General features: G+C 44.1%; 1 protein-coding gene across 3 annotated transcripts; it reads left to right on the top strand.

Annotated features, from left to right (window-relative positions):
* The first annotated feature begins 1,126 nt into the window (after nt 1–1,126).
* Nucleotides 1,127–11,776, top strand: fam120b (family with sequence similarity 120 member B). 3 transcript variants are annotated; one of them, XR_003750617.1, is made up of 10 exons: nt 1,127–2,399; nt 2,487–2,667; nt 3,255–3,353; nt 3,861–4,033; nt 4,361–4,453; nt 7,390–7,596; nt 7,909–8,011; nt 9,931–10,128; nt 10,418–10,478; nt 10,555–10,592. XR_003750617.1 is itself a non-coding variant. In XM_028990165.1 (10 exons), the coding sequence occupies exons 1-10, from the start codon at nt 1,410–1,412 to the stop codon at nt 10,589–10,591; spliced, it is 2,070 nt and encodes a 689-aa protein (XP_028845998.1). In that variant the 5' UTR covers nt 1,127–1,409; the 3' UTR covers nt 10,592–11,776. The 3 variants fall into 3 exon arrangements, 2 of the variants coding, with proteins under 2 accessions (XP_028845998.1, XP_028845996.1); XM_028990165.1 differs by having other exon boundaries at nt 3,864–4,033; nt 9,931–10,059; nt 10,555–11,776; XM_028990163.1 differs by having other exon boundaries at nt 9,931–10,059; nt 10,555–11,776.
* Nucleotides 11,777–22,663: the final 10,887 nt, after the last annotated feature.

Here is a 22,663-nt window from a genome sequence, read left to right as displayed (position 1 = left end):
AGCTCGGACTATTCATCTTTTCTTCGCGCTTTAATTTTCATTGATTTGGAATACAAGGATGGGACGGGGGGAGCCCTTGGGGATTCTCTCTGAAGGGCACGACACGCCTTCAGATGCGGATAGCCCCCCAAGCCAACCATCTGCTCCCAACCAAATGGCGTGGTCCCCCCCCGCACCCACCCACCCACTTCAACTGCATGTCTCCACTGTTCGGCCACGCATCGCTCAGCCTTCAGCCAAATTGAAGTGGAAGCATGTAAAGAACCTGCAACGGTATGGTGATGGCCATATGGTTCGGGAAGCTGGAAGTCGAGTTTGCTTCGGTTCGTGGGAATCGGTTCAGCGATTCTTCCCGTCGCAGCCGAACGGCGACGCAAAACACGCACACCTGCTCCACCCGGATTCCATTACATTCGGATGAACGAAACGGTGCAAACTGTGGAATCGAATGTTGAAACAAACACAAAAAAAACGAATTTTAGGAGAAAGGTTTGCGTTTTACTATAATAAAGGTGGCGTACAGATCAGCGGCCGGACCACGTGCCTCGTGTGTCGCCGGGGTCGCATCTGGGACTCGGAGATGGGGACTGAATGCCTCAGTCGCGTGCCGACGTCCTCCAGAGAACATCTGGCCCTTCCCTCGGGCGCTATTGTTCGTGTGAAAAACGCTCAGCCTCCAGGGGACACAGGAATCAATACTGTGACCCCAAAGCTCTGGGCTGCAATTAGAACAATGACAACGACGGAAGCTTGAGCTCCGTGATCCGAACGTACCAAATTAATGAATATGCTGATATTAACATTAAAATGATTTATTTGAAGTATTTTGTTAATTACATTTTATGAAATGCAAACGCTTAACTTTACATTATACACTGATTAGCGTAAAATAAAATAAAGAACAGTACATTTTAATAATAATAACAACAATAATTGATTAATTCATAGTGACAATAAATAATAATTGTTAAAAAAAAACATTCTGAGAAAATTGATTTACACATCTCATTCACATACTTAACACAAACACGATTAATACATCATTTTATCTTTCTTCGGTTCATCTTTAGGTTGGACTACATTCACCAATTCACATTAAACTATCGCGAGAATGATACGAGTCCAAGGTACTACTTCCGGGTTAGGAGTGTTGCTGCGTTGAGGCGGACGTGAGCGGAGCTCCTTGCTTGGGATGATAATGTTTGCGTTCGTTGTAACAGTACGAAGAAAACGTGAAGGTCGTTTTGTCCAGTCGTTCCGTACATGAGCTGCAGCAGCAGAAAACATTATTAACACACGACGTCGCTGCCTTGTGAGCTCATGAGACGCGGCTTCCTCAGTTTAGCTGATGCTAACACCAATATAGATTGCATTCTTGATTGATGATGGAGCTGTAAAGTGCACACACGATGGGTGTTCGTGGACTGAGCAATTTCACGGAGACCTGCTGCCCCGAGACGTGCGTGAATGTTGATCTCAGACAGATGGCCGCAGATCACAGGAAATCTCGCCACGGCGGCGCGCCCACGCTGGCCGTGGACGGCATGGCGTGCCTGCGCCACTGGTACGGCTGCTCGGCGTGGGTGCACGGCGGACAGTGGAAGGAGTACGTGCGTGCTCTGGAGGGGTTTTGCGCTGCCTTTTCGGCAGCGGGCATTCGCCTCGTGTTTTTCTTTGACGGGACGGTAGAGGAGCGCAAGCGCCCCGAGTGGGTGCGGCGACGCCTCAGCGTCAACAAGGACGTGGCCAAAGTATTCAAGCACATCAGGTGTCACGGGCAGCAGCCCGGCCGGGACATGTTTCTAATTCCCCCCGCACTGGCCACCTTCTCCCAGTTCGCCCTGAAGGATCTTGGGCAGGAGGTCAGGTGTTCCGTCCAGGAAGGCGACTATGAGATCGCCAGCTACGCCAACGCCCATAACTGCATGGGCATTCTTGCTCAAGACTCGGACTTCCTCATATACAACACGGCGCCCTACCTGTCGGTCGCCAAACTCTCGTTAGCCACGATGACCACCGTGCTGTTCTCTCGAGAGAAGCTGTGCGGCATCCTCCAGCTCCAGCAAACGGACCTGCCCGTGCTGGCGTGCGTTCTCGGAAACGACACGGTTCCTGTCTCGAAGCTGAAACACGTCCACAGCAATGCCATCCGCGCCTATCGGGAAAAGGGCCTGGGAAATTGGGGTGAAAAAGTCTTTGCCCTGGCGGATTTTGTGCGTGGTTTCAGTGCACTCGGGGCAGCCGCCTGTCTGCCGCTGTGCGACTCTGTCAGAGACCTTGTGCTGAAAGGAATGCAGTCATATGTACTTCCTGGTCAAAGCTTCCCATGGGCCAACTTCCAGCTGTCATCACCTAAAGTCTGTGTAATGGAGAAGTTTGTGAATGTTGATGTATTGCAGGTATAAAATGGGACCGTTTGTTTATACATAAACGTACTGCAATCCATATTATAACTTTTAATCGAATTACATTACATTTTTTAACAGGCTGCCAAACAAAAGCACATGGGTGCTGAATGTATTATGGTGTACAATTTACTCTTTGATGGAGCGGTAGAATGCAGCAACACATTTGAGGATGAAGAGAACAGTCAGCTCCCCCCTCAAGCTCTAGTATTTCAGCCGATCAGAGAGAACATCTATGGCCTTCTTTTACAACCACCATCAGGTAGCCCTGCATAACCTGTTTTCTCTCCATGAATGCTCATTTGCAGCAGATAAGAACAATGCCACAGTGCACTTTATTCTATTCAGCAACTTGGGTCCAGTGGTTGCCGTGGGTGATGGTTAAATGCAAAGGACACATTTTGTTGTGTCACCGTTGCTGCTGCAGTGTTTCACAATCATTTCACTTTCACTATTATTTTTAAGAATCGATTAATTTGTCTATTTTTTTTATTAATCAGAGAATCGGCTAAAAAACAAGAAAAGCATTCATTTCCAAACCTTTATTCAAAAACAGCTCTAAAATATTTAGAAAGTGTGCAAAGATGTAGCTCCTTGAGCTGTTATAATAATAAAAAAATGAAAATGGACTAACCCCCCAAAAAAAACACCCATATGTATGCTTTACATCTGCCAAATATAATAATAATAAAAAATAAAAAGTTGCCCGCAACTTTCAAGGTGACACAACGAAATGAGCCAGACAGAAAAAAATGTATTGATTGTTTCATCAAGTACTATAAGAAATAATGATGTTCAGGTAGGAAGGAATATATTGATATTCTATTTTCCCATCATTCTTTTTCACAGACCGTTCTAGTGAGATTTTTGTAAAGGAGTGGTTTGTGTTCCCTGGGAACTCTTTGAAAGAACCTAGAATTATATCCCCCAAGCCTTTCACAGTCTCAGGTATGAAGTCAAAGTTTGTCGACATACAGTACAGGCCAAAAGTTTGGACACACCTTCTCATTCAATGTGTTTTCTTTATTTTCATGACCATTTACATTGGTAGATTCTCACTGAAGGCATCAAAACTATGAATGAACACATGTGGAGTTATGTACTTAACAAAAAAAGGTGAAATAACTGAAAACATGTTTTATATTCTAGTTTCCTTGCTTGCTTTGCACACTCTTGGCATTCTCTCGATGAGCTTCAAGAGGTCGTCACCTGAAATGCTTTTCCAACAGTCTTGAAGGAGTTCCCAGAGGTGTTTAGCACTTGTTGGCCCCTTTGCCGTCACTCTGCGGTCCAGCTCACCCCACTTTGAATGAGAAGATGTGTCCAAACTTTTGGCCTGTACTGTATCTCGAAATTAAAATTTGTTGTCTGTGTGATGTCATTTATGCTAACATTTGTCATCATGTCTTTCAGTTGGCGTATCTTTACTAATAATCTCCATTACTTGACATACAGCAGGAAGGCCAGATTTAAAGGTCCTGTGGTTTAACAACGACCCTGAATCAAGACGTCTGAGTTTGTCCACCTTTATGGCTCTTCTCGACCTGGAGAGATATGATAAAGATTTTTACCGTCTAGATGGCCCCCTGATGGCTGTATTTTGTCTTGTCACTTATATGGCCTTACAGGTGAGCTCAGTAGATTAGATAAACTCATTTAGCAGTAGATTTCAAGGTCAGATGACTTACAAATTACTAAATTAACAAAAATGCCATGAAGCCTCTGTTCGCTCTGTTAACTTTTTTGCTATTTTTTTGCTCCATGGCTGTGGCCGTTTTGCAAAAGTATTATCCTATACTCAGCAGCAGTCATGTTAAGACTGATACAAGGCCAGTGTAAAAAGTTAACTGTTGACAGTGACATCACCCTGAGGCCTTTCTAGAGACATTCAGTTCTTTTGTCAACAACCTCATATGCACAACGTTTACAGAGTTACAACGCTGTTTGTGTTGTAGGTGAGGCAGCTTGTCCTAGAAGACTTAAATGCCTATCTCAGCCAGGCCGTCTGCATCAAGTTCAAATCCCACACTGAGCTGCAGCAATCCAGAGTGAGTCTTCTTCACTCTCACTGCACATCTCACCACCCCAAGAAAACCCAAATCTTTCATGCATAATAGGTTATTATATGGCAGATTAAAAGACTTTTACACACTGGTGAGTATTTTCTAAGTAATTGTGCATGAGAAGGTGCGGTATACAATAAGATACTGGCACTGGAATATTGAGATTGTAGGCCAAGCACAACCTCAGATCTGTTATTTTGATATTTATTAATGGTTGTTGCAAGACGACAACATTACTTAACACTACCTAACATGGTTTTTATCATCATTGCAGCTTATAATCAAAAAAGTAATTTTGTGATGTTTATATCTGGAATTTGATGAATACACAATTTATCATTAGTAGTACCGATCATGCTTATTTACTAAATAAAATGTAATTCCATGCCTTTAAGGTTTTTTTTACTTTTCTTTTTGAAATGGGATATGATTTTACGTTTTCTTTCTGAATCGTTTTAAAAGAAAAAAACATTAAGAAACATGCAACGCCAGTGGACATCATTTGGGAAAGGGTTTGATTTCCAGCCAGGCCAGCGCAACAACAGTTGGTTTGAGTGCAGAATTAAGCTGCCCATTTTCTTTTTACACGAGAAAAGCACTTCATTCTTCATGCCGTTTGCAAGTCACTGTGGAAATGGAAAAGCCATGGTGATAATTTTGGGCGCTTTGCAGTGTTCCTCCCCAAAAACTGCTCTAATTGTGGTCTGAACCTGAGTGCGATGCTCTGGCGGCGGGCTCCGCGCCGTCCCTGACGGTGACCACAGGGCTATTTCAGCTCTCAGTCTAATTTAAACCTGCTATGCACGCTATTTCAGATGCCGCCACCAAGGGCGGCCTGTGGTTTTGCAGTGCCCGGATTGATAGTGCTCCCTACGGCAGAGATAATGGATGATAGGACAAATTAGAGCCCCGTGAGAGACATCCAGCAAGCCACCTCCTGATTTACAGTGCCTTCGGGTGTCTGGAAGCAGCAGCTCTGCTTTTGTCAGCTTTGTGCTGCACTGTGAGAGCGCCTGTGTGTTGTGGAGTTCATGCCGTGGGATGCGGGACCAGCAGACAACATGTCATGGAGGGTTCCTAGACAGGACAGTAAAGTCGTATCGAGAACATCGTCTATGATTTTGTAAAGGAAAGATAAAGCTGAGACTTAGAACCGTCTATTCATTACGCCCTCTCATTCCTTTCCAAGGGTCCAGAAGAACAAGGTGTAAGTGTCAGTGCTTTTCATGTTTATATGTACGCAACAGGCGTCTCTGAGATTGCGTGGCTCTGTTTATACAGTCATTGAGTCCAGAATGATTGTATTTCAGTAGCCTGTGTGTGTGTGTGTTTACTGAGAGCACAGCAGCAGCAGGTGTCGAGTGGGCTGGATGGGGGAAGGGGTGGAGAGTGTGTGTGTGTGTGTTAGGGTCGGGTGCAGTGGCGACAGCCTGCTGCTGGCCAGATTAAAGTGTGTGAAGCTTGTCTGCCTCCCTTGTGCCGCGGGGCGGCTGGAAGCACCTGTCGGATACGGGATCGTTGGCTCCCGTCAGGAGTGATACTGTCACATCTGCCTGAAATCTCAGAAGAGGAGGAGTACGGGGGGGTCGGGGAGGGCAGAGGGGCGGTTGGGACAGAGAGACAGATGGCGGGAGACTCCAGGGAGCTCCTGATACCGCTCCCTAATCTCCCTCCCTGTCCCCTCTTCACAGTGAGGGAATGTGAGTGAGGATGGGTGCGAATGCCTCTGCAGTAGGGCGGCGTGCTGATAATCGTGCGCTGTAACACTGTAAGACACAACGCAGGACAAATCACAGATATTATATTAGTTTAATGTCTGTTGACTCTCTGACAAGAAGCCTGTTGGGGCTTAATAAACACATGCAATGTCGGTAGAAACCCACTGGAATTTCATGTGAGTATTAATAGTCATAATAGATCAAAACAGTCTGACGACATCAGACGCTAAAAGTGCTACTGACAGCCAACCCAGAAGGGATCAGTATGTGACTAAGGTGTGTTAAAAACTGTCATTGTTGAGTGCACTTTTAGTGACAAAAAAAAAGACTAAATGTCAAAGTCATGCAAAGTGCTGATTTCATGTATTCCTAAGAGCTGAGATCCAGGTCTGATGGAAGACTGCTTTGCAGAAATGCTGTAGCCTGAGGGCCACAACTTGCCCTGCTGACTTGTGGATGGTGGAATTGTCTTTGTTTATGTTTTGGGGAACTAGTGGCTGCCACCGCAGCCCCCCCCCCTCTGTTGTCTGAAAAGGATGATAATATGAACCCAGACTCGGCCGGGTCTGGAAATTCATTAGCAAGATTTGTAAATGAAACGTCATTCCCTTATCGCACCCCGGAGAGCCCGCTGTAATGTGGACCCTCAATAATGGCTCCTTTGGAGGCTTTATTTGGTCTCCGAGATAGCGCCCGGATCCTGAAGACGAGCCAGTGTCCTGTGTCTCCGAGGCCACACGCCTGCGAGGCCGGCAGCCTGGCCTGAGAGCTTTATCTCTCTCCCTCTCCGGCCTTTTGTTTGCTTTGGTTTAAGCTGTGTTTGAGTGAGGAGCAGGTGGCAGGCCGGTCTTTTCGATTGTGTGTCACAAGGCCCTAATCAGGCCGTCTGGGGAGGAGGGGGGGTGGGGTGGGGCGGGGTGGCCGGGGCCAGAGGGTAAACACTGCTGGGGGAACATCTGCCCCATTCCCCGTTCTCGACAGGTGAGCTTTCAACTACAGGTTGCAGCCTGCGTCTCTACCTGTCCCTCTGCATTAACCGAGCCCTTTCATAGGCTTCCAACAACAATGTTCACAGGTTTCGTTTCGTTAGGTGTCCCATCAGTGTTTTTTTCCAAGGCACAGTGGCCATTATGTCAACCCTGTAAATTAAGGGGCGAGAGCCAATCCTTTCCCAACCTATTTGCAACCCTTTTTCCCAATCAGGTCTCCCACGTGGACCCCAGGGCGGTGCAGTTGGGGTCTCTGTTCATACGTGGCCTCACCCACCTGGTGGCGGCCAACAGCGCCTGTGGTTCCCCCTTCAATATGGAGGACCTGATGCCATGGAGGACTTTTGATGGCCTCCTCTTCCATTCCAAATACCTGATGGCTCACTGCAGCTCTACCCCAGAAGACCTTTTGGAAGGGAATGTGAGTTTATAGACTCAGTGAAATGTGCTTCAGGTTTCTTGAATTGTTAGCAACCGAAGATGAATTGAATCGGAAGCAACCCCTAACAACGCTTGGTAACGCCCTTAAGTTCACTTAGGTCACAAGTTTTTCTGATGTTTTACTGGAATATTGTGCATGAATGAATGTGTTACGCAGTTCTAATTTGACATGGTTATTGTGATAACGTCTAATTCATATTAGGTAATATATGCTGGTGCCGCCGGGGGGTCTTATTTGTTCGTATTTGCAGTAAATGTTGTGTTGGTTGAATCTTTGCTTGACACTCTGCAGGCCTCCTGGATATCCCAGTTCCAGTCCCTCAGAGATCTGGTTCTTGAAGCGTGCACAAGCTGTGGTAGAACCATGCAGAGTTCCCCACAGAACACTCGGCCTGGTGAGACCAGCTCAGCTCTTTGTTCTTCACACATGCTTTTAAGGTTAAGGTCCAAGGTTTGCCAGCCTCCATTTAGCTATACTATGGATGTGAAGCTGCTCTTATGTACCTTGAAGAACCGGTTCCAAATAGTCTTGTGACTATAACTATAATGGAATATATAGTGTGAAGAATAAAAACGAGACTAAATATGGTTTACAAGATAATAATTATACTAAACCGTTATTCCCTCTCGTTTAACCCTGTTATTATATCGTGGCTTCTGTTTCCTGTATCGGCCATCTGGTTGCACTGAAGACGTCACTTCCGCAATCACGGCATTAATTCGATTTCAGGATACTGCTGATGGGTGAATAGATGACTGGGAGAAAATGACAAAGTGATCTTTGAATGCACTTTCTCTACAATGAAGTGGAAAAGACAACAGAATTTGTGGTCAAAAAACATGGAACAAAGCGTCTTTCGTCTCTGGAATGGATGTAAACTAATCTTTAGTCTATAAGGTAACAATAATGACTTAACTAATGAAGACTAAAAGATAGGCTGCACGTAAAGACTAGACTAAAACTAAAATTAAGACAGGCCAATACAAACAACTATACATACAACAAAACACAATTGCACTACATGCATTGCAGTTCTGATATTAGAGCTGCTCCACCGGTCACTTCATGACTGCTGTTGTTCAAGGTTCAATATTTACCGATAGCCTCTCCAATGTGCAGACATGGCTAAAATAGTCTGTCTCCTCTCAGATTCCAGTGGCTTTGCCACACATTGCAGCACTTATCATTATTATCCATATGTTATGAATCAGAGATAAAGAATAATACTTTAGAATATATTCTAAACAAAGTAAGGGAGTTGGTGCCCCTTTGTGGAACAACAATACGCAGCAGACGGCATAATGAAATCCAGCTGGGTCCTGGCACTCGGAACGTTCCGGTGGCAGATAATTTTGGATCCACGGGATGCTTTGTCATAACAAGAATAATTCAGGGTTACTTTTTATAGGAAGTGAACTATATTAAGTAACATAACAAGACAACAAAATTACAACGTGGGGGCCGTTACAAACTCCTCAAACCCCTTTTCCTTTCAACTGGCATCCAGTGTTCTGTGGTTCTGTCTTGAGATTAAAAGAACCCTAACTGCAAAATTGGATCCATCTGGGTTTTCTTTATCCTGATATTGTGCAGCACATGATATGTGTCTTGACATTTTAGCACTAAAGGCCTTGTTGTTTACCTTTTTGTTTAGCCTCATAAGTAATTATGTATTCGTCATTCGTTATCAGTTTTTGGCCGACTTTGTCAACAAGCCGGTTTATGATTGTCAGTTTATTTGTAGAGTGTTAGGCCTGCTTTGGCGTAGAACTAGAATACTTTTATTACTGCCCACTTTTAGGTTTCCATTTACCCACATGGCAAGCACAGCATTTCACCATTGAATGTGTTTGACTAGTGTTGGAATTATGTGCTGACAGCATGATTAGAAAATAGTCTGCCACAATCATAGTATCAGTTCCACTTGGGTAGAAAAAAAAAAAATGCAATTTCACCACCCCCCCTTAAACTTTATTGAGAGAGGGGAAGATCAGAACTGGTTATGAGAGCTCTGTCTGATGATGGCTCTGTGTTATAGACAGGGTGAACTGATAATGAAAAATGACACCCATATTTTGCTCAAGTTGACTTGCATACAAAAAAAGTATGTTTTTAATTTATAACTGTAACTTAACTGGTAATCACAGCCTTGGTCCCGTGGGTAGATGGTGGCGGTGCTTGAGCCGCGGAGAATTGTATGGTTTGTGTTTTCAGATATGCTTAATGTTTCATTTCCATCGTGATTTTTTATACAGAGAGGTCTGAAACCTATAATTAAAACGGCATTTAAACATATTTGTTTCATTTCCTCAGGGGGACCCACAAACAAGGAAGATTTCTGGAAGGACAGAAGACCCCATTACTCTGGTACCCCAGGGCATTGTGGGTCGTCACTGCAAAACAATAGCCAGTATAGCAGAAGGCCCCCTATCTATGTGCAAGGTACTCTAACTGGAAGCAGAGCAGCCACTGCCAAGTGGCTAACCGCAGTCTAGTTGCAGATTCCTCGAGGTTTGAATTTGAATTATTAAAGCAGTATCTTGCTTAATTCTTTAAAAAAGAAATAATATGCCTACACAGCAATCCTTTAAATTACTCTTCATTATAATTCTTGTGAACCCATATTTAAAGAGAACTTAGAATTGAAGGGAATAGAAGGGAATATTCTGTTGACAACTTCATCCTGAAATATTCCTGGAGCAAAAACTAATTTAAAGTTCAAATATCACCCTGTTGAAATGAATTCATTATTTTTGGAATGGAACTGAATCACTTATAAAATGTCCTTTCTTTTTCTTAGAACATCAGTACAAGACAAGTACAAGGCATCCCAACAGAGGGAAGTATCACCTTGCGCCAAGGTAATGTGTGATAGAACAATGTTTTGGGACATGCTAATGATGCCATAGGTTAATTTCTATTTCTTATTTCTTATAGGTGGCCACAGCACAATCCCAGGCCTGACCGTCCTTGACCACCAAGATCATATGTCTCCTGTTATTGCATATTGTTTTGTTTTAGCAGTTTATTTGAGATTTATATACATTGTGCATTGACGGCTCTTCAATTGTTCCACATTTTGTTACTTTAAATGCTTAAACCAAAATGAATGAATACCTTCTAATGACAAAGTTTGCTTGAAACCTTTGCAAATGTATTTTTTTTATCCTGTTTGCTTCCTTAAAGGTGACATCTGGGGTGGGTGGGGTTTTTTCCTTTGGTGTGTGTGTTGCTTTATAAAAACAATAAAATTAAAATAACAAAAAAATTAAAGTCACATCCTTTGTGCAATACTTAGTTGAAGTCTTTTTGAGGTTGATGCTGTAGGCTTTTTTGGGCATTTCCCCCATTTTTCTTTTAGAACCTATCGAGGTCGATCAGGTCTGTGCTCTGGCTGACCCATTCAGGGACTTTTGTCACAGGTTTTCAATGTGCTTTGTAACAGGTTATCATCAATGATCTTCATTGCTGCCTTCATCTTCCCTTCAACTCATCTCTCAGTTCCTGCTTTTGGAAAACACGCTGACAACATTATGCTGCCACCACCTTGCTTCACTGTAAGGTTGGACTGGCCAAGTGTCTCTCATGGTCTGAGAGTCCTCCAGGCAGCCTTTCTTGTGCTTTTTACTGAGAAGTAGTTTCCATCTGGCCTTTCTACCTTTGGTGGAGGGAACAGAAATTGATGGTTTCCTGAAAGGTTCCTGGAGTTCTTGGTCACCTCCATACCACCATTGTCCAGGTGCTTAGCTGGTAATAATTGTTTTCATAAATTGTTGTTTCATTTTGTTGTTATGGGGCATTGTGTGTTATATTAATTTATTCCAAATTGGAATTCCAAGTCATAACATGACAATGTGGAAAAAGTGAAGTGCTGTGAATATTTTCTGGGTGCAGTGTATTTGTTAACTACATAGTTTGCATCTCCAAGGTGTGTGTCTGTGCCCTGCAGGATGGCTGTGATACTTGCAACCCTGATGTTACCTTATGTGTTTATTGACAGTGGATGAGGGGTTTGCAACTTATTGTGATGGTCATACTTGCCCAAGGTTATGTTGACGTACAAATATGGGGAATATTTGTGCAGTATTTAGATATTTTTTGGTTTAGCCTAGAATGACATCTGTGTGTTATGATGTGAGAAATGCATTTTCCATTGACATGAGCCCTTCTTCTGAAGAATCAAAAATAAACCAAACAAGAGCACTAACCAAGTTCCTTCTGCCTTTCTGTAAATAATCCTGTTCAGAGGTCACTCAGTTAAAAAAAAAACTTTCTGTGAGAAAAACAATGTGGTTGTCGGGGTTAAATGACATCTTTTCCCCTTCTCAACACTGGGCAATGTTGATTGGTGACAATAAAGTCAAGCTTCCTGAGGCACGTGCCGGGATGGGCTACTTTTGAATATTCAGTGAGCTGTAATAATCTTATGTCTTACATGCTTGCCGTGCTGCTCGATGTGTGTCCAGTTGCTCTGAAGTTGTGAGATTGCTTTGCAGAGCCTGACAGTCGGGAGTCTCTGGAGGAGCCCAAAGGAAGTGGCCCAAACAGGAGAAACATTGCAGGATTTCTGGTCTGTTTGGATGCCATTCTGGTGCTGGGAGCCTAACCATGGAAAACTCATTTAAAGAAAATGCACCAGAAATATTACATCATTTTTTTACACTTTGCAAAGGAGGACGAAGTCACCAGGATCCAGTTCTGGTCTAAACCTTGACCCTTAGAAAAATAGACTCCCCAGTCAGCTCCTTTTAAAGACAGATGGAGAAAAACAACACTATAAAAGTCACAAATATCAGTTGTGATTATGGAGCAGTGTGTTTTAATGGTAAATATAGAAACTCTGCCCATGGTGCTGTGGTCACAGTCAATAGAGCCAGTTGTGGAGGGGGGCTGGTGTGGGATGGGATGCAGTCGGCCGTGTCCCTGTAGCGGGTGGGGACGGGGGTTCTGTCCGATCGGGCTCCGCCTGTCTAAGGGGAGGAGCGGCAGCACGAAGCCAGCCTTTGGCTCGCTCTCGTCCCGGCTTCTTCAATAGAGGATGGGCCATGGGGGGGAGGGGGTTCGGCGGTTCAGAGCCGACGATTATCGAGCTCGCTCGCTCTCTCTCCACTTGCTTTCCTTGAAGAAATGAAAGCCTGGCGGGGTGCTGGTTTGAGTTTGGGGTTTGTTGTGCCGGTTGAATGTGGGAGGGGGGGGTGCATTGGGGAGACAAGATTATCATGTGCCAGAACAGGGGGAAAAAAGGGGAAGCCGCAGTGACACAAGAATTGTTCATTCCCAGTTTTTGTTTTGGGGTGTCAACTGTCTTTATGCTTGCAGTGTTGCAGTTTTGATCCTGCATAATATGTGTTATTTAAAGTTGCTTAAATGATCAGAATAGAAGACTGTAGTATTTTCTTGAAATTGTGGTGGTAATTATGGTAATTATATATTGTCAAATGTGTTTTCTATAATAGCCCCCTTGGAGAAGTCAACTATGGATCTTTGTGTCAAAGCATAAAGCTGTTTCAGGGTTCAAATTGCTTCAGTGTTTCCAAAGAATTGTTCTAATTGCTTCCTGGTGCAACCAAAAAATTGAGTTACGTGAGCATCAGACCATGTTCAGCATGTTACAGGCAATTTATTCAGGCTGCAGTCCTTATAATGCCTGAGTGTGAGGGTTTGATTACTGGAAATGAAAGGGCTAATTCAGAGCTAAAACAAATATGCAGCATTATTTTTGCGGTTCTTTCTAAGGTCTGCAGTTTTCTGTATTGATGAAACATAAATCCCATTTCAGGCCTCATGGGTTTGTAGTTGGATTGCCACATCCTCACTACATATATGACAATGCTTCAGCTGAGCATTTCATTTTACAGTGTATACTAATCCTGGTCAATGTATTTACTTAATAATGAATTTAGTAGTCGTCATGCTCTTGAAGGACCTGTTGCTCTTGAGAACAGTGATCTGATTCAACCTACTTCCATAAATCTCTCAGAGCGGAGCCGTGGAAGGGAATATAGCCCATATTTCAGCAGGTACAGGCACGCCGGCACGCCTCTTTCCCAGGCAGCCCAGTGAAATATGGCAGGTCCATCTCGGCCAAGGCTCTGGTGAGATGTGGCGAGCGGACAGTAATTTGCCTTTAAAGAGATTTTAATATGCCTCTCCCCCCCTCTGTCGCTATTCACCACTTGGGCCTAATCTCTTTTTGTGGTACGCAACAAAGCAGTGTCAAATGAGGAGGAAATGTCAGGTTATGTTTCACTGCCAGCCTCCCTCCCCACCCTCCATTTGTGGCAGTGGCCACTGCTCATTGGAACATATGCTGCATGCTGCACACCCACCATCTGTTCACCCGCTCAACTGATGAAGTGATCCTGTTGCCGGGGTGATAGGGCCTTTCATTGCAATAGCCCTACAAACATTTCCTGGGAGAGCTGACCCCTTTCTCCCACCTTTTTGTTGTTGTTGTTGTTGTTGTGGTGGTGGTGGTTCATAGACTGGAGTGGCATCGCTGTTACGCCTGTGCTGGCAATACCAGCATTTCAGATGCCGAAATGATGTCAAAATTCCATAAATTAAATATCTGATTTTAAAGTTTACCAAAAATGCAGAATTTTAACATTTTTGATTTGGAATGGATTTGTCCCTTTCCAGAATGTCTGTGAAATTATGTTTCCAGTATTATTTGAGTAAGGATCTTGTTCCTGGGGTTGACTGTGGCTATTGACTAAAAGATGTATCTTTTCAAACTCATACGGAAATGAAATTCAATGCTTTAAGAACAATGAAATTCCCAGTTTGCCCAATATCCTTATCAATATTATCTGAAGTTAGATAAAGATCTAGCAAATGGCACTATGCTGTGTAAAGGCATCAGGTTGCCTTTTCCAACGGAATGCCCACTCTTTCTCCCAACCTCATTCAACTGTGAATGACTCTCGAGGGGATTGACCAACTGTAGGGTTTCCAACTGAAGGCTGTTCCCATTGAGGAACCCATTGCTGGGCTGCTGTCTGGCTCTCAGGCTGGTGTGCAGGGTCATTGTTGTTATTCACAAGCTCTCTGGTTCACCTGATCCACAAAGGGGACAGGAGTCCTCCGACAAAAAAAGGGGGAGGGGGTCATCAATGGCAGATGAAACAGAATCCCGGGGACTTTAGATACTGTCTGGCCGTTTCCCTTTCAGCTTGACTGTAGCTGTCAGACTGGGGTTGAAGTAAATGCTCCAGGAGTCAGAAGATTTTGAAGAAATGCCCACCGGTCTGCAGAGCCCTGGTGACCATATGCTAGGAACATTCATGAGTTACTGTGCTATTGTAACAGTAGAGGGCCTTTGTTTTTGCGTAATACTGTGTAATTAGAAAGAATAAAAGATATTTAACAACTGCACAAGTGTCTTATTTATTTATTGCAAATTCACTTTCCTTGAAGCCCTCAAAAGAGAATTTTGCATTCAGCAGACATGAACACCCATAGCGAATGCAAGCATGAGTGTGTGGTTTTCGTTTTCTCTGGCACCATAAAACATCCCTCTCCCCACCGCTACCCTGGCTGCAATGGTTTATAAAGTGGCCACAGCGGCCGACGTACGTTCTCCTGGCGAGTTCAGAACTAAGTGTGGGAGGCATGTGATTTACTGGAGCCTGCAAGTCCAGTCACCACTGCTGTGCCTCTCTGGAGAAAACAAACGAGTAAGCGAGAAATCGAAAAACACGACCGGCTGCGTGTGGTGGTCGGGATTCTGGTGGCATAAGAGCCCAGACCGCGCCCCTGCCATTACAAGTGAGCTTTCAGCTGATGATTCAAATACAGAAGTGGGCTGCAAACAGGGCCTTTCAATAGTCACTTTCGTGTACTTTCAATTTGGTCTTTTCTTTGTCTTCCCCCAACATTCTGGATTTTAATAGCTCCTCTCCTAACAGGAAGGCTTAGAAGAAAAAAACGCTATATTTAGGTGCCAGTGTTTAGAAATGGCATCCCTTCAATGACTCGAGGTCTGCCACACAAGAATAGAGGGCAAAGGGGGCGCTGACGCGCCCCACCATTGCTGGTGGATCTCAGGACTTGCCTACTACAAAGCCATGCGAACAGAGAGCTAATGAGCTTTTTCACAAAAGGCAAGTAGAAATAGTTCAAACAATATCAGTGTTTTTTTTTTCATGACCTAATCATCTGAAGGGGCAGCGGTGGCCTAGCGCGTAAGGAAACGGACCCGTAATCGGAAGGTAGCACTGAGGTGCCACTGAGCAATGCACCGTCCCCACACGCTGGTCCCCGGGCGCCTGTCATGGCTGCCCGCTGCTCACCAAGGGTGACGGTTAAAAGCAGAGGGCACATTTTGTGGCGTCACCGTGTGCCATGTTTGAGATTCACTTCACCTTCTTTCATATTTTCAGAAATCACGCTCCACAAGATGTTTTTAAGCACACTCGCTTGTAATGCTGAAAATCCAGTCTAAGGCACCAGACTGTGACACCCGCACATTTAAGTGTATTTTGGGGTGTTTTGGATGTCATGACGAAACTATGCTGTCCTTCCACAGTGCGAAAACCAGAGCATGAAGATTCCTGGAGGATTTTTGCAGAGGACATGGAATGTAGCCTCTTTCCCACCCTGAACCTCCAATTACTCTTAATGACATAGGCAAAATGATAATAATTCCCACTGCTTTCAAGTGCGGGAGATTTATGCTACTCCAAATAGGAATCGGTGGCCCTTTTCCTTAGTCATTATCCCTTATTATGTTTCTGGAGTGTTTGGAGGGGACATTGCTATACTGCACTCACTACGCCAAACACACACACAAACACACACAGAGACCATCTGGAACAAGCTGGGAGGGTTGCAGGTCCAACAGGTCCTGTGATCATTTAACACATCTTAAGCCAGGCCAGTGAAGAGCTGAAGTCAAAAGAGCGTGTGGCTTTGTAGTTACAGTTTTTCTCCATCGGTTTGGCTCATTTCTTGACACAGAAATTACATTCTCAAGATAACACATTTCCACACATTTCCTTGCAATTGTTCACAACAGAATGGCATTTCTCATTGATTTCATCACATTGAAAGTGTCTTAGTACATGTCTTGAGTGTCTCAGTTCATCGTTGCATATGGCTATGTACAAGTAGGCTACAGTCAGCACAACGAGTCCCCATTTAGCACATTTTCCAAATAAATAGTTCTTGCTGATCTAAATTATTAGTTCATTCTCACTCTAGTTGTTTTTCTCCCCAAAATATTGTGTAAGTCATATGCCGAATATTGTCAAAATTAGTCAAGAACACAATAAATGAACACCATATACAAATTTCTTGAAGCAACAGCCAGTGCTCGCAGTGAAATGTGTCCTCTGCATTTACTGTAAACCATCCGCTGACGGAGCAGTGGGCAGCCATGACAGGCGCCCGGGGAGCAGTCTGTGGAGATGGTGCTTTGCTCGGTGGCACCATGGCAGTTCGCATTCGAACCACCAACTGATTATGGGTCCTCTTCCTCAGCCGCACGGCCACCACAGCCCTTCTTACTGTACAGTGCTGTGTATTTTTCACTTTTATACATATTTGTATTCTGTTAGCTAGACTTCTTCCTCAGTGACAAAACATCCAGCCATTTTGACTAGCAGTCCTTGCACAATGCCAAAGGGACGATGCATTTTGGGGGCACCGACTATTTAGTGAATGCAAATGAGCCAAAGCAATTGAGAAAGATCTTTGAAATTTTGATGGTACTGACAATTCATATGGAAAAGGAATCTAGTTTTGAAGCCTGTGTGAACAGTTTTGGGTGAGATATGGACTTTTGCTTGTGAGCTCTAATGTTGCACAGAACCGTAAGACTGTTTGGCCAGTTTATCTTATAGTTTTGTAATTTCTGTTTCAAGAAATGAGCCAAACCAATGGAGAAAAACTGTAAGACCAGGAGACGCCACCCTTTCCAGCACAGAGGAGCTGAATCCAGTGAAAATTACACAGACGAAAGCTGCTGGAAGTAGCTACTGCCCACCCACCCCTTTTTCCCACTGACTCGATTTCCCCTTGCTGTTTTTCCGTGGAAAACTTCACTTCCTTCCACACCAGGGATGGGAAGCACTTAGTAGCTGTGAACGCTTTAATTCCACACAGATGGCACCTGTAGATGTTCCAGGCACTTCCTCCGCACTAATGTCAATTACATGCATGAAGACCTGGAGGTTAAGAAGGCGAGGCGGGGGTGACATGCCACAGCATCTCTCTGTAGAGGCCTCAGGTGGCACTCCCATGGGTCCCTGCACGATAAATCACTGGGGGAGACCCTGGCCGTTATCCGCAAGACCTGCCTTTGATCCTGCCCTGAACACCCATAAATAGCTTTGATGCTGCTTTAGCACTGTCCGCGATTCACATGGCCTGACTATTTAACTCTGAATGGAGGTGTTGCCTTGATCTTTGGGCCCATTGCTCAGGATGCCTGAGAGGTGAGAGAGGTGAGAGTATGTGAGAGTGCATGGAACAGACTCGGTGACTCTCTCTTTCTGTAACTTTAGTTATGCTAATTTAAAAGACTTTTTTGGGGCTCAGATCTGGCCTCTCACAGGAAACTAAGGTGGTGATCTGTGCCATTTCCCTTCGTAAAAATTTCAGAGCAATTGAGAAATTGCGCCTTTGCGGAATCACAATTTTACATTTCCAGCAGAGCAAAATGCTGATTGTTGGTCGACATTTCAAGATAGGTTATTAGGATAATATTAAGAGCAAACCGTTTCATACATGCAGCTGCTCTAAACAAATGTGCAAGGTGTGTCAGGAGAGGTTTTTCGGGGCAGATCAGGTCATTGTCTGTTGACCACCTGGGATCAAGACAATTTGAAGGAAAGCTTTGACTTTGGGCAAGACCTTGAAAAGAAGCAGCTTTGTGACATTAGATAACGTTATCTAAAATGCTGCAGATGGGCAAACAAATAAAACTGGAAATGGAAATGTATCTATTTGTCATGCACTCAGGTTTGTTAATAGTCAGTATCAAACGCCTCCTTTATTTACACTTAATGATAAATCCCCAGTTAGTCCTGCTACGTGAATTCATTACAAAGATTAAAAAGCGCAAAACAGAGCTTTCTCACATTCTCACATTGTTCTAGCATGTGATACACTGCTTTTCTTTTTTCAGTATATTCAGTTGGTAGTAACACACCCAATTTTTTTCACTCTATTTACTCATAGGAGAAGTAATAGCTAGCTATACAGATTGATTGATTTTCCCCCTTTAAATAAATAAATGATTAAGGTTCATTCCCAAGAACATTATTCTGATACCTTATACATGTTCATGTCACACTCACACCTAGAGTCTCTACTTCATTAATTATAGGGCTTGTCACTCTGGACCAACATATAGTTAAGTGTCTTGTTTTCAGGCACCGTGGTAACAAAGTGGGATATTGAACTTCTGACTTTGTGGTTCAGCTGGTTGGTGACAGTTTATTGGCCACTTGTCTACCACCCTACTTTTAATAAGCTGCAAGTTGTGCTTCTAAGACTGCCGTTGCTGCACAGAGGTGACAAGGTCCTTCCCCTGACCTGCATTCACCTTCTACGGCGTAGCTGAGCATGTGTGGGTTTTTTGCAGATCGTAACTGTCATGGCAGTGGTAAAATATCACTGCTGATGACAACGCCCCACCTCCACTCTTACAGTCAGAGCAATAACTCTTCTCCCTCTAAGCGCGAGACCGAAGCCCCGTCATACAGCGTCCGACACGGTGCATTCTGCAGATGAGGGCCGGCAACTGAGCAGTAAACTGGCCGGCCAGTAGGCAAGTAAGTGACATGATCCTGTGCCTTTGATAATACGCAAGGGCTTCCCTTCACATCGCTGTGTCAACCGGCGTCCCGTGAGCACTGGTGGCCTTTTAGCTCCACCAGGGTGGAGCCCCAGGCCGAGGTTTGTTCTGTAGGGAGCTCTAATATGGACTCTAATAAAGCAGCTGGGTGATAATAGACCAACTTGGAAAATTCCACATGTTTGTACATATAAGCAAACGTGACAAATTTCATTAAGTGTGAAGGCCAAAGGTGTCGTTTCACATTAAGTTCCTCCATGTTCCCCCACGTGTATGTCTGCTTTGTCCACAATGTGTGTACCATGTATGCTCTATCTATCTATCTATCTATGCAAAATTTCATGAATGAAGTGTTGTTAAATGCGTACGTAGGTGTGAGGAAGCCCCCCCGATGTCTTCCTCGTCTGAATGACCACCGTTCTCACCTCAGGACAATCTCCATTCTACAAATGGCCCACTGAGCTCCCACTTCACAGGGGGGTGGGCAGAGGACACAGACACCTGAGTGAATAAGACATCTTCTAAACCTTCCCCACAAACATTACATAGTTTTTTTTTAAATAAACAAAATGCCTATGATGGGGACCAACAAGGAGACTTCAGCTGCATAACCAGAAATGAAACAATTTTAGACTTGCTTTTTTATAGAATCCTGGAATTGGCAGATTTCCTGTTTTGAGTGTATTGAAGTGTACCAAACATGGTTTTAACCACTGTGCATGGTTGTGCCCCTCCCCTGTCTGTGTTTTTAGACAACCATTGACCCTGTACCCCCCACAGCACCTATTTCCTCCTCTGATAAGTTTGTCACCCATTCTGTCAGAATGTGGTATGTGCTAAAGATGCTGAGCTCATTATTCCTCTTGAACCAGGCTGATAAAACAGCGGCAGCTGATGAAGAAAGAGGAGAGCACTGCACTTTTCTAATGGATGGTTATGAATAGACTGAAGTATGGTCCTGAAAATATTTGCATCTTATCCTCTTTTCAGCTTGCTTCTACTTCTTTTGTGCTTTTTTTGGCTTTTGGCCATCAGTTTATCCACACTTGGATAAAGCCTTCAAAACCTAATAAAGTCAACATTTGCATCTTTCTTTCCCTTTATGTTAACTAGTTAATGCATTAACTAGTTTTACTTCTATAGATCGCTCCATGAGAAAAAAATGGCATTTGCTCCTTTCAGTGATGTGATTAAATTATGTCGCTTTTCCCACAAGCTGGTGTCTGCTTTCAGCTTGCAGCGCCCCTCCCCTTCTGGGCGTGTGGGAAAAGACATCCTTCGGCGTGCTTTGTGCATTGTAATGAGTAATTCAATTTTACACCATAGTAATCAGATGTAAAGCAGAGAAAAAGCAGCTTTTCACGCCTCATGTGTCTTGTGCGTGTGTTAAAAAGAAAAAAAAAATATTCTAGGGATTGCATCAAGGGTCACATTCCGACCAGCCTACACAACACGCCACGTAACGGGGATGAGCAAACCTGAGGCTCATGGCTGGCTTAAGAAACAGAGTTTGTCTCGCATTTCATCTAAATGCCTGTATGTGTGGATCCCATTTCAATCTGTCGAGACTTCTTAGTCTATAATCTATGCATGCACAGAACGAAAACAAATCTGTGTTGGTTCAGAGTGATCTTTAAATAAATGAAAACATGCTAAAGATGAGAAGTTGAGAAGAATATGTGCAACAACCTCCCGGGAAGTGCAATAAGTACAACAGCGTAAGTGCCTGTATGCTGTTGTAACCTGTGAGTGTTAGCAAGGCCAGGCTAAAGCCCGCACCCTCCTGTCCATGGGTGTCAGGTTTCTGTGATAACAGACAGCACCAGGGTGAGATCCGCTATTAGTGTAGAGGGGGGACTGAGATTCGGCTTCACACCAGTGTGCTGATCCACACACACACAGACACAGTGGTCTCCTGTGGGCCATTAATGAGCCCATGTGTCAAAGCAGAGATGATGAATAGGAAGTGGGCTCGTACAGATACAGTGTGGGAAGGAAAGGTAGGGGCTGTCTGCGTGGAACCGCGTGGGGAGGAGAGGTGGGACACTGCAGATCAAAGGGCTTTGGGGTTTGATTAGAATTAGCACCTCGCTGCAAGACGTACTGGTGACGGGACTAGAACCCTGTTAACTGTCACTGGTGAGCTCATTCACTGGTGCATGCGTTAAACATTCACACACACACACACACACACACACACGCACACACACTCAGAGAAATGCTATGGACATGTCACCCACTTGAAAGTCCAGTGAATCCAGAAACACAATATTAGAGAATTTTAAGATTAATTTGTAACACATCTGAAAGGATATTGCCATTTTTGCATCACTTTGAAAGATAAAGTCAGGTCACAGAGGGCCTGTCGCTTTATCTTTATTCCTCCTGTAATCCCTTTGTCCTCAATCACATCTTCCCTAAACAAATATTGGTCCTCTAATGACAGCGAAGCCCTTAATCCAGGTATGCAGACAGGTCATAACACCTTTTAGAAATAGTACTGTTTGATGAGTAACTGACTTCATTCATTTCATGGAAATCATCTATGGCCACTTTTAATTATTCTTTTTTCATCAATGCAAACCTGTCCAATTTCTTATAATTTTAATACAAAAATAAATCAAATTAAATCAAAGGTTAATCACTTGTCTGATACCCATGTATTGGAATAGGAACGGCCAGAAAAGTGTATCCTGGGAAATGGGCAGCCTTTCCTGTTAAAAAACAGTAGAAATAAAATATATAAAATGATTAAGATAAGATAATGACAGATTTTGTAGGGGGGTGGCTGAGAGAAAGTCAGGGTCTAGCAGAAAACCGTAGCAAAACGACGGCCACTTCATTCAGGAACGTGAAGAACCCTTGACGGTCTGAAAGAAACACTCTATAAAGTGTGGGAAACGGCACACAGAATGAGACAGCAGAAGATGGATGAGATTTATCACATCTGCTTTTTGCAAGCCGGTTGGACTATTTGCTCCTGTAATTGAGTTAGCATGATTCGCAGTTACATTCACTGGGGGCCACGGAGGCTTCTTCTGAGCCACCAGGTCCTGTGACGCCACGGACTCTCTCAACAAACAAAGCGCAGCCAGAAGAAGTGACAGCAAGAAAAACATAAACGGGGTGGAAAAGAGTGAGAGGTGGCCTCGTAAATCCTGCACGTCCTCGCACTGATGCAGCTCCTTAGAGAGTTCCCGGGCCTGTGATGCTGGAAAAGAGCTTTCCTTGTCATGGTGTGAG

This window comes from Denticeps clupeoides, chromosome 8 (assembly GCF_900700375.1).
Source record: "Denticeps clupeoides chromosome 8, fDenClu1.1, whole genome shotgun sequence".
Lineage (NCBI taxonomy): Eukaryota > Metazoa > Chordata > Actinopteri > Clupeiformes > Denticipitidae > Denticeps > Denticeps clupeoides.
The sequence above is the reverse complement of the archived record's forward strand: the minus strand, read 5'-3'. Positions and strand labels throughout refer to the sequence as shown.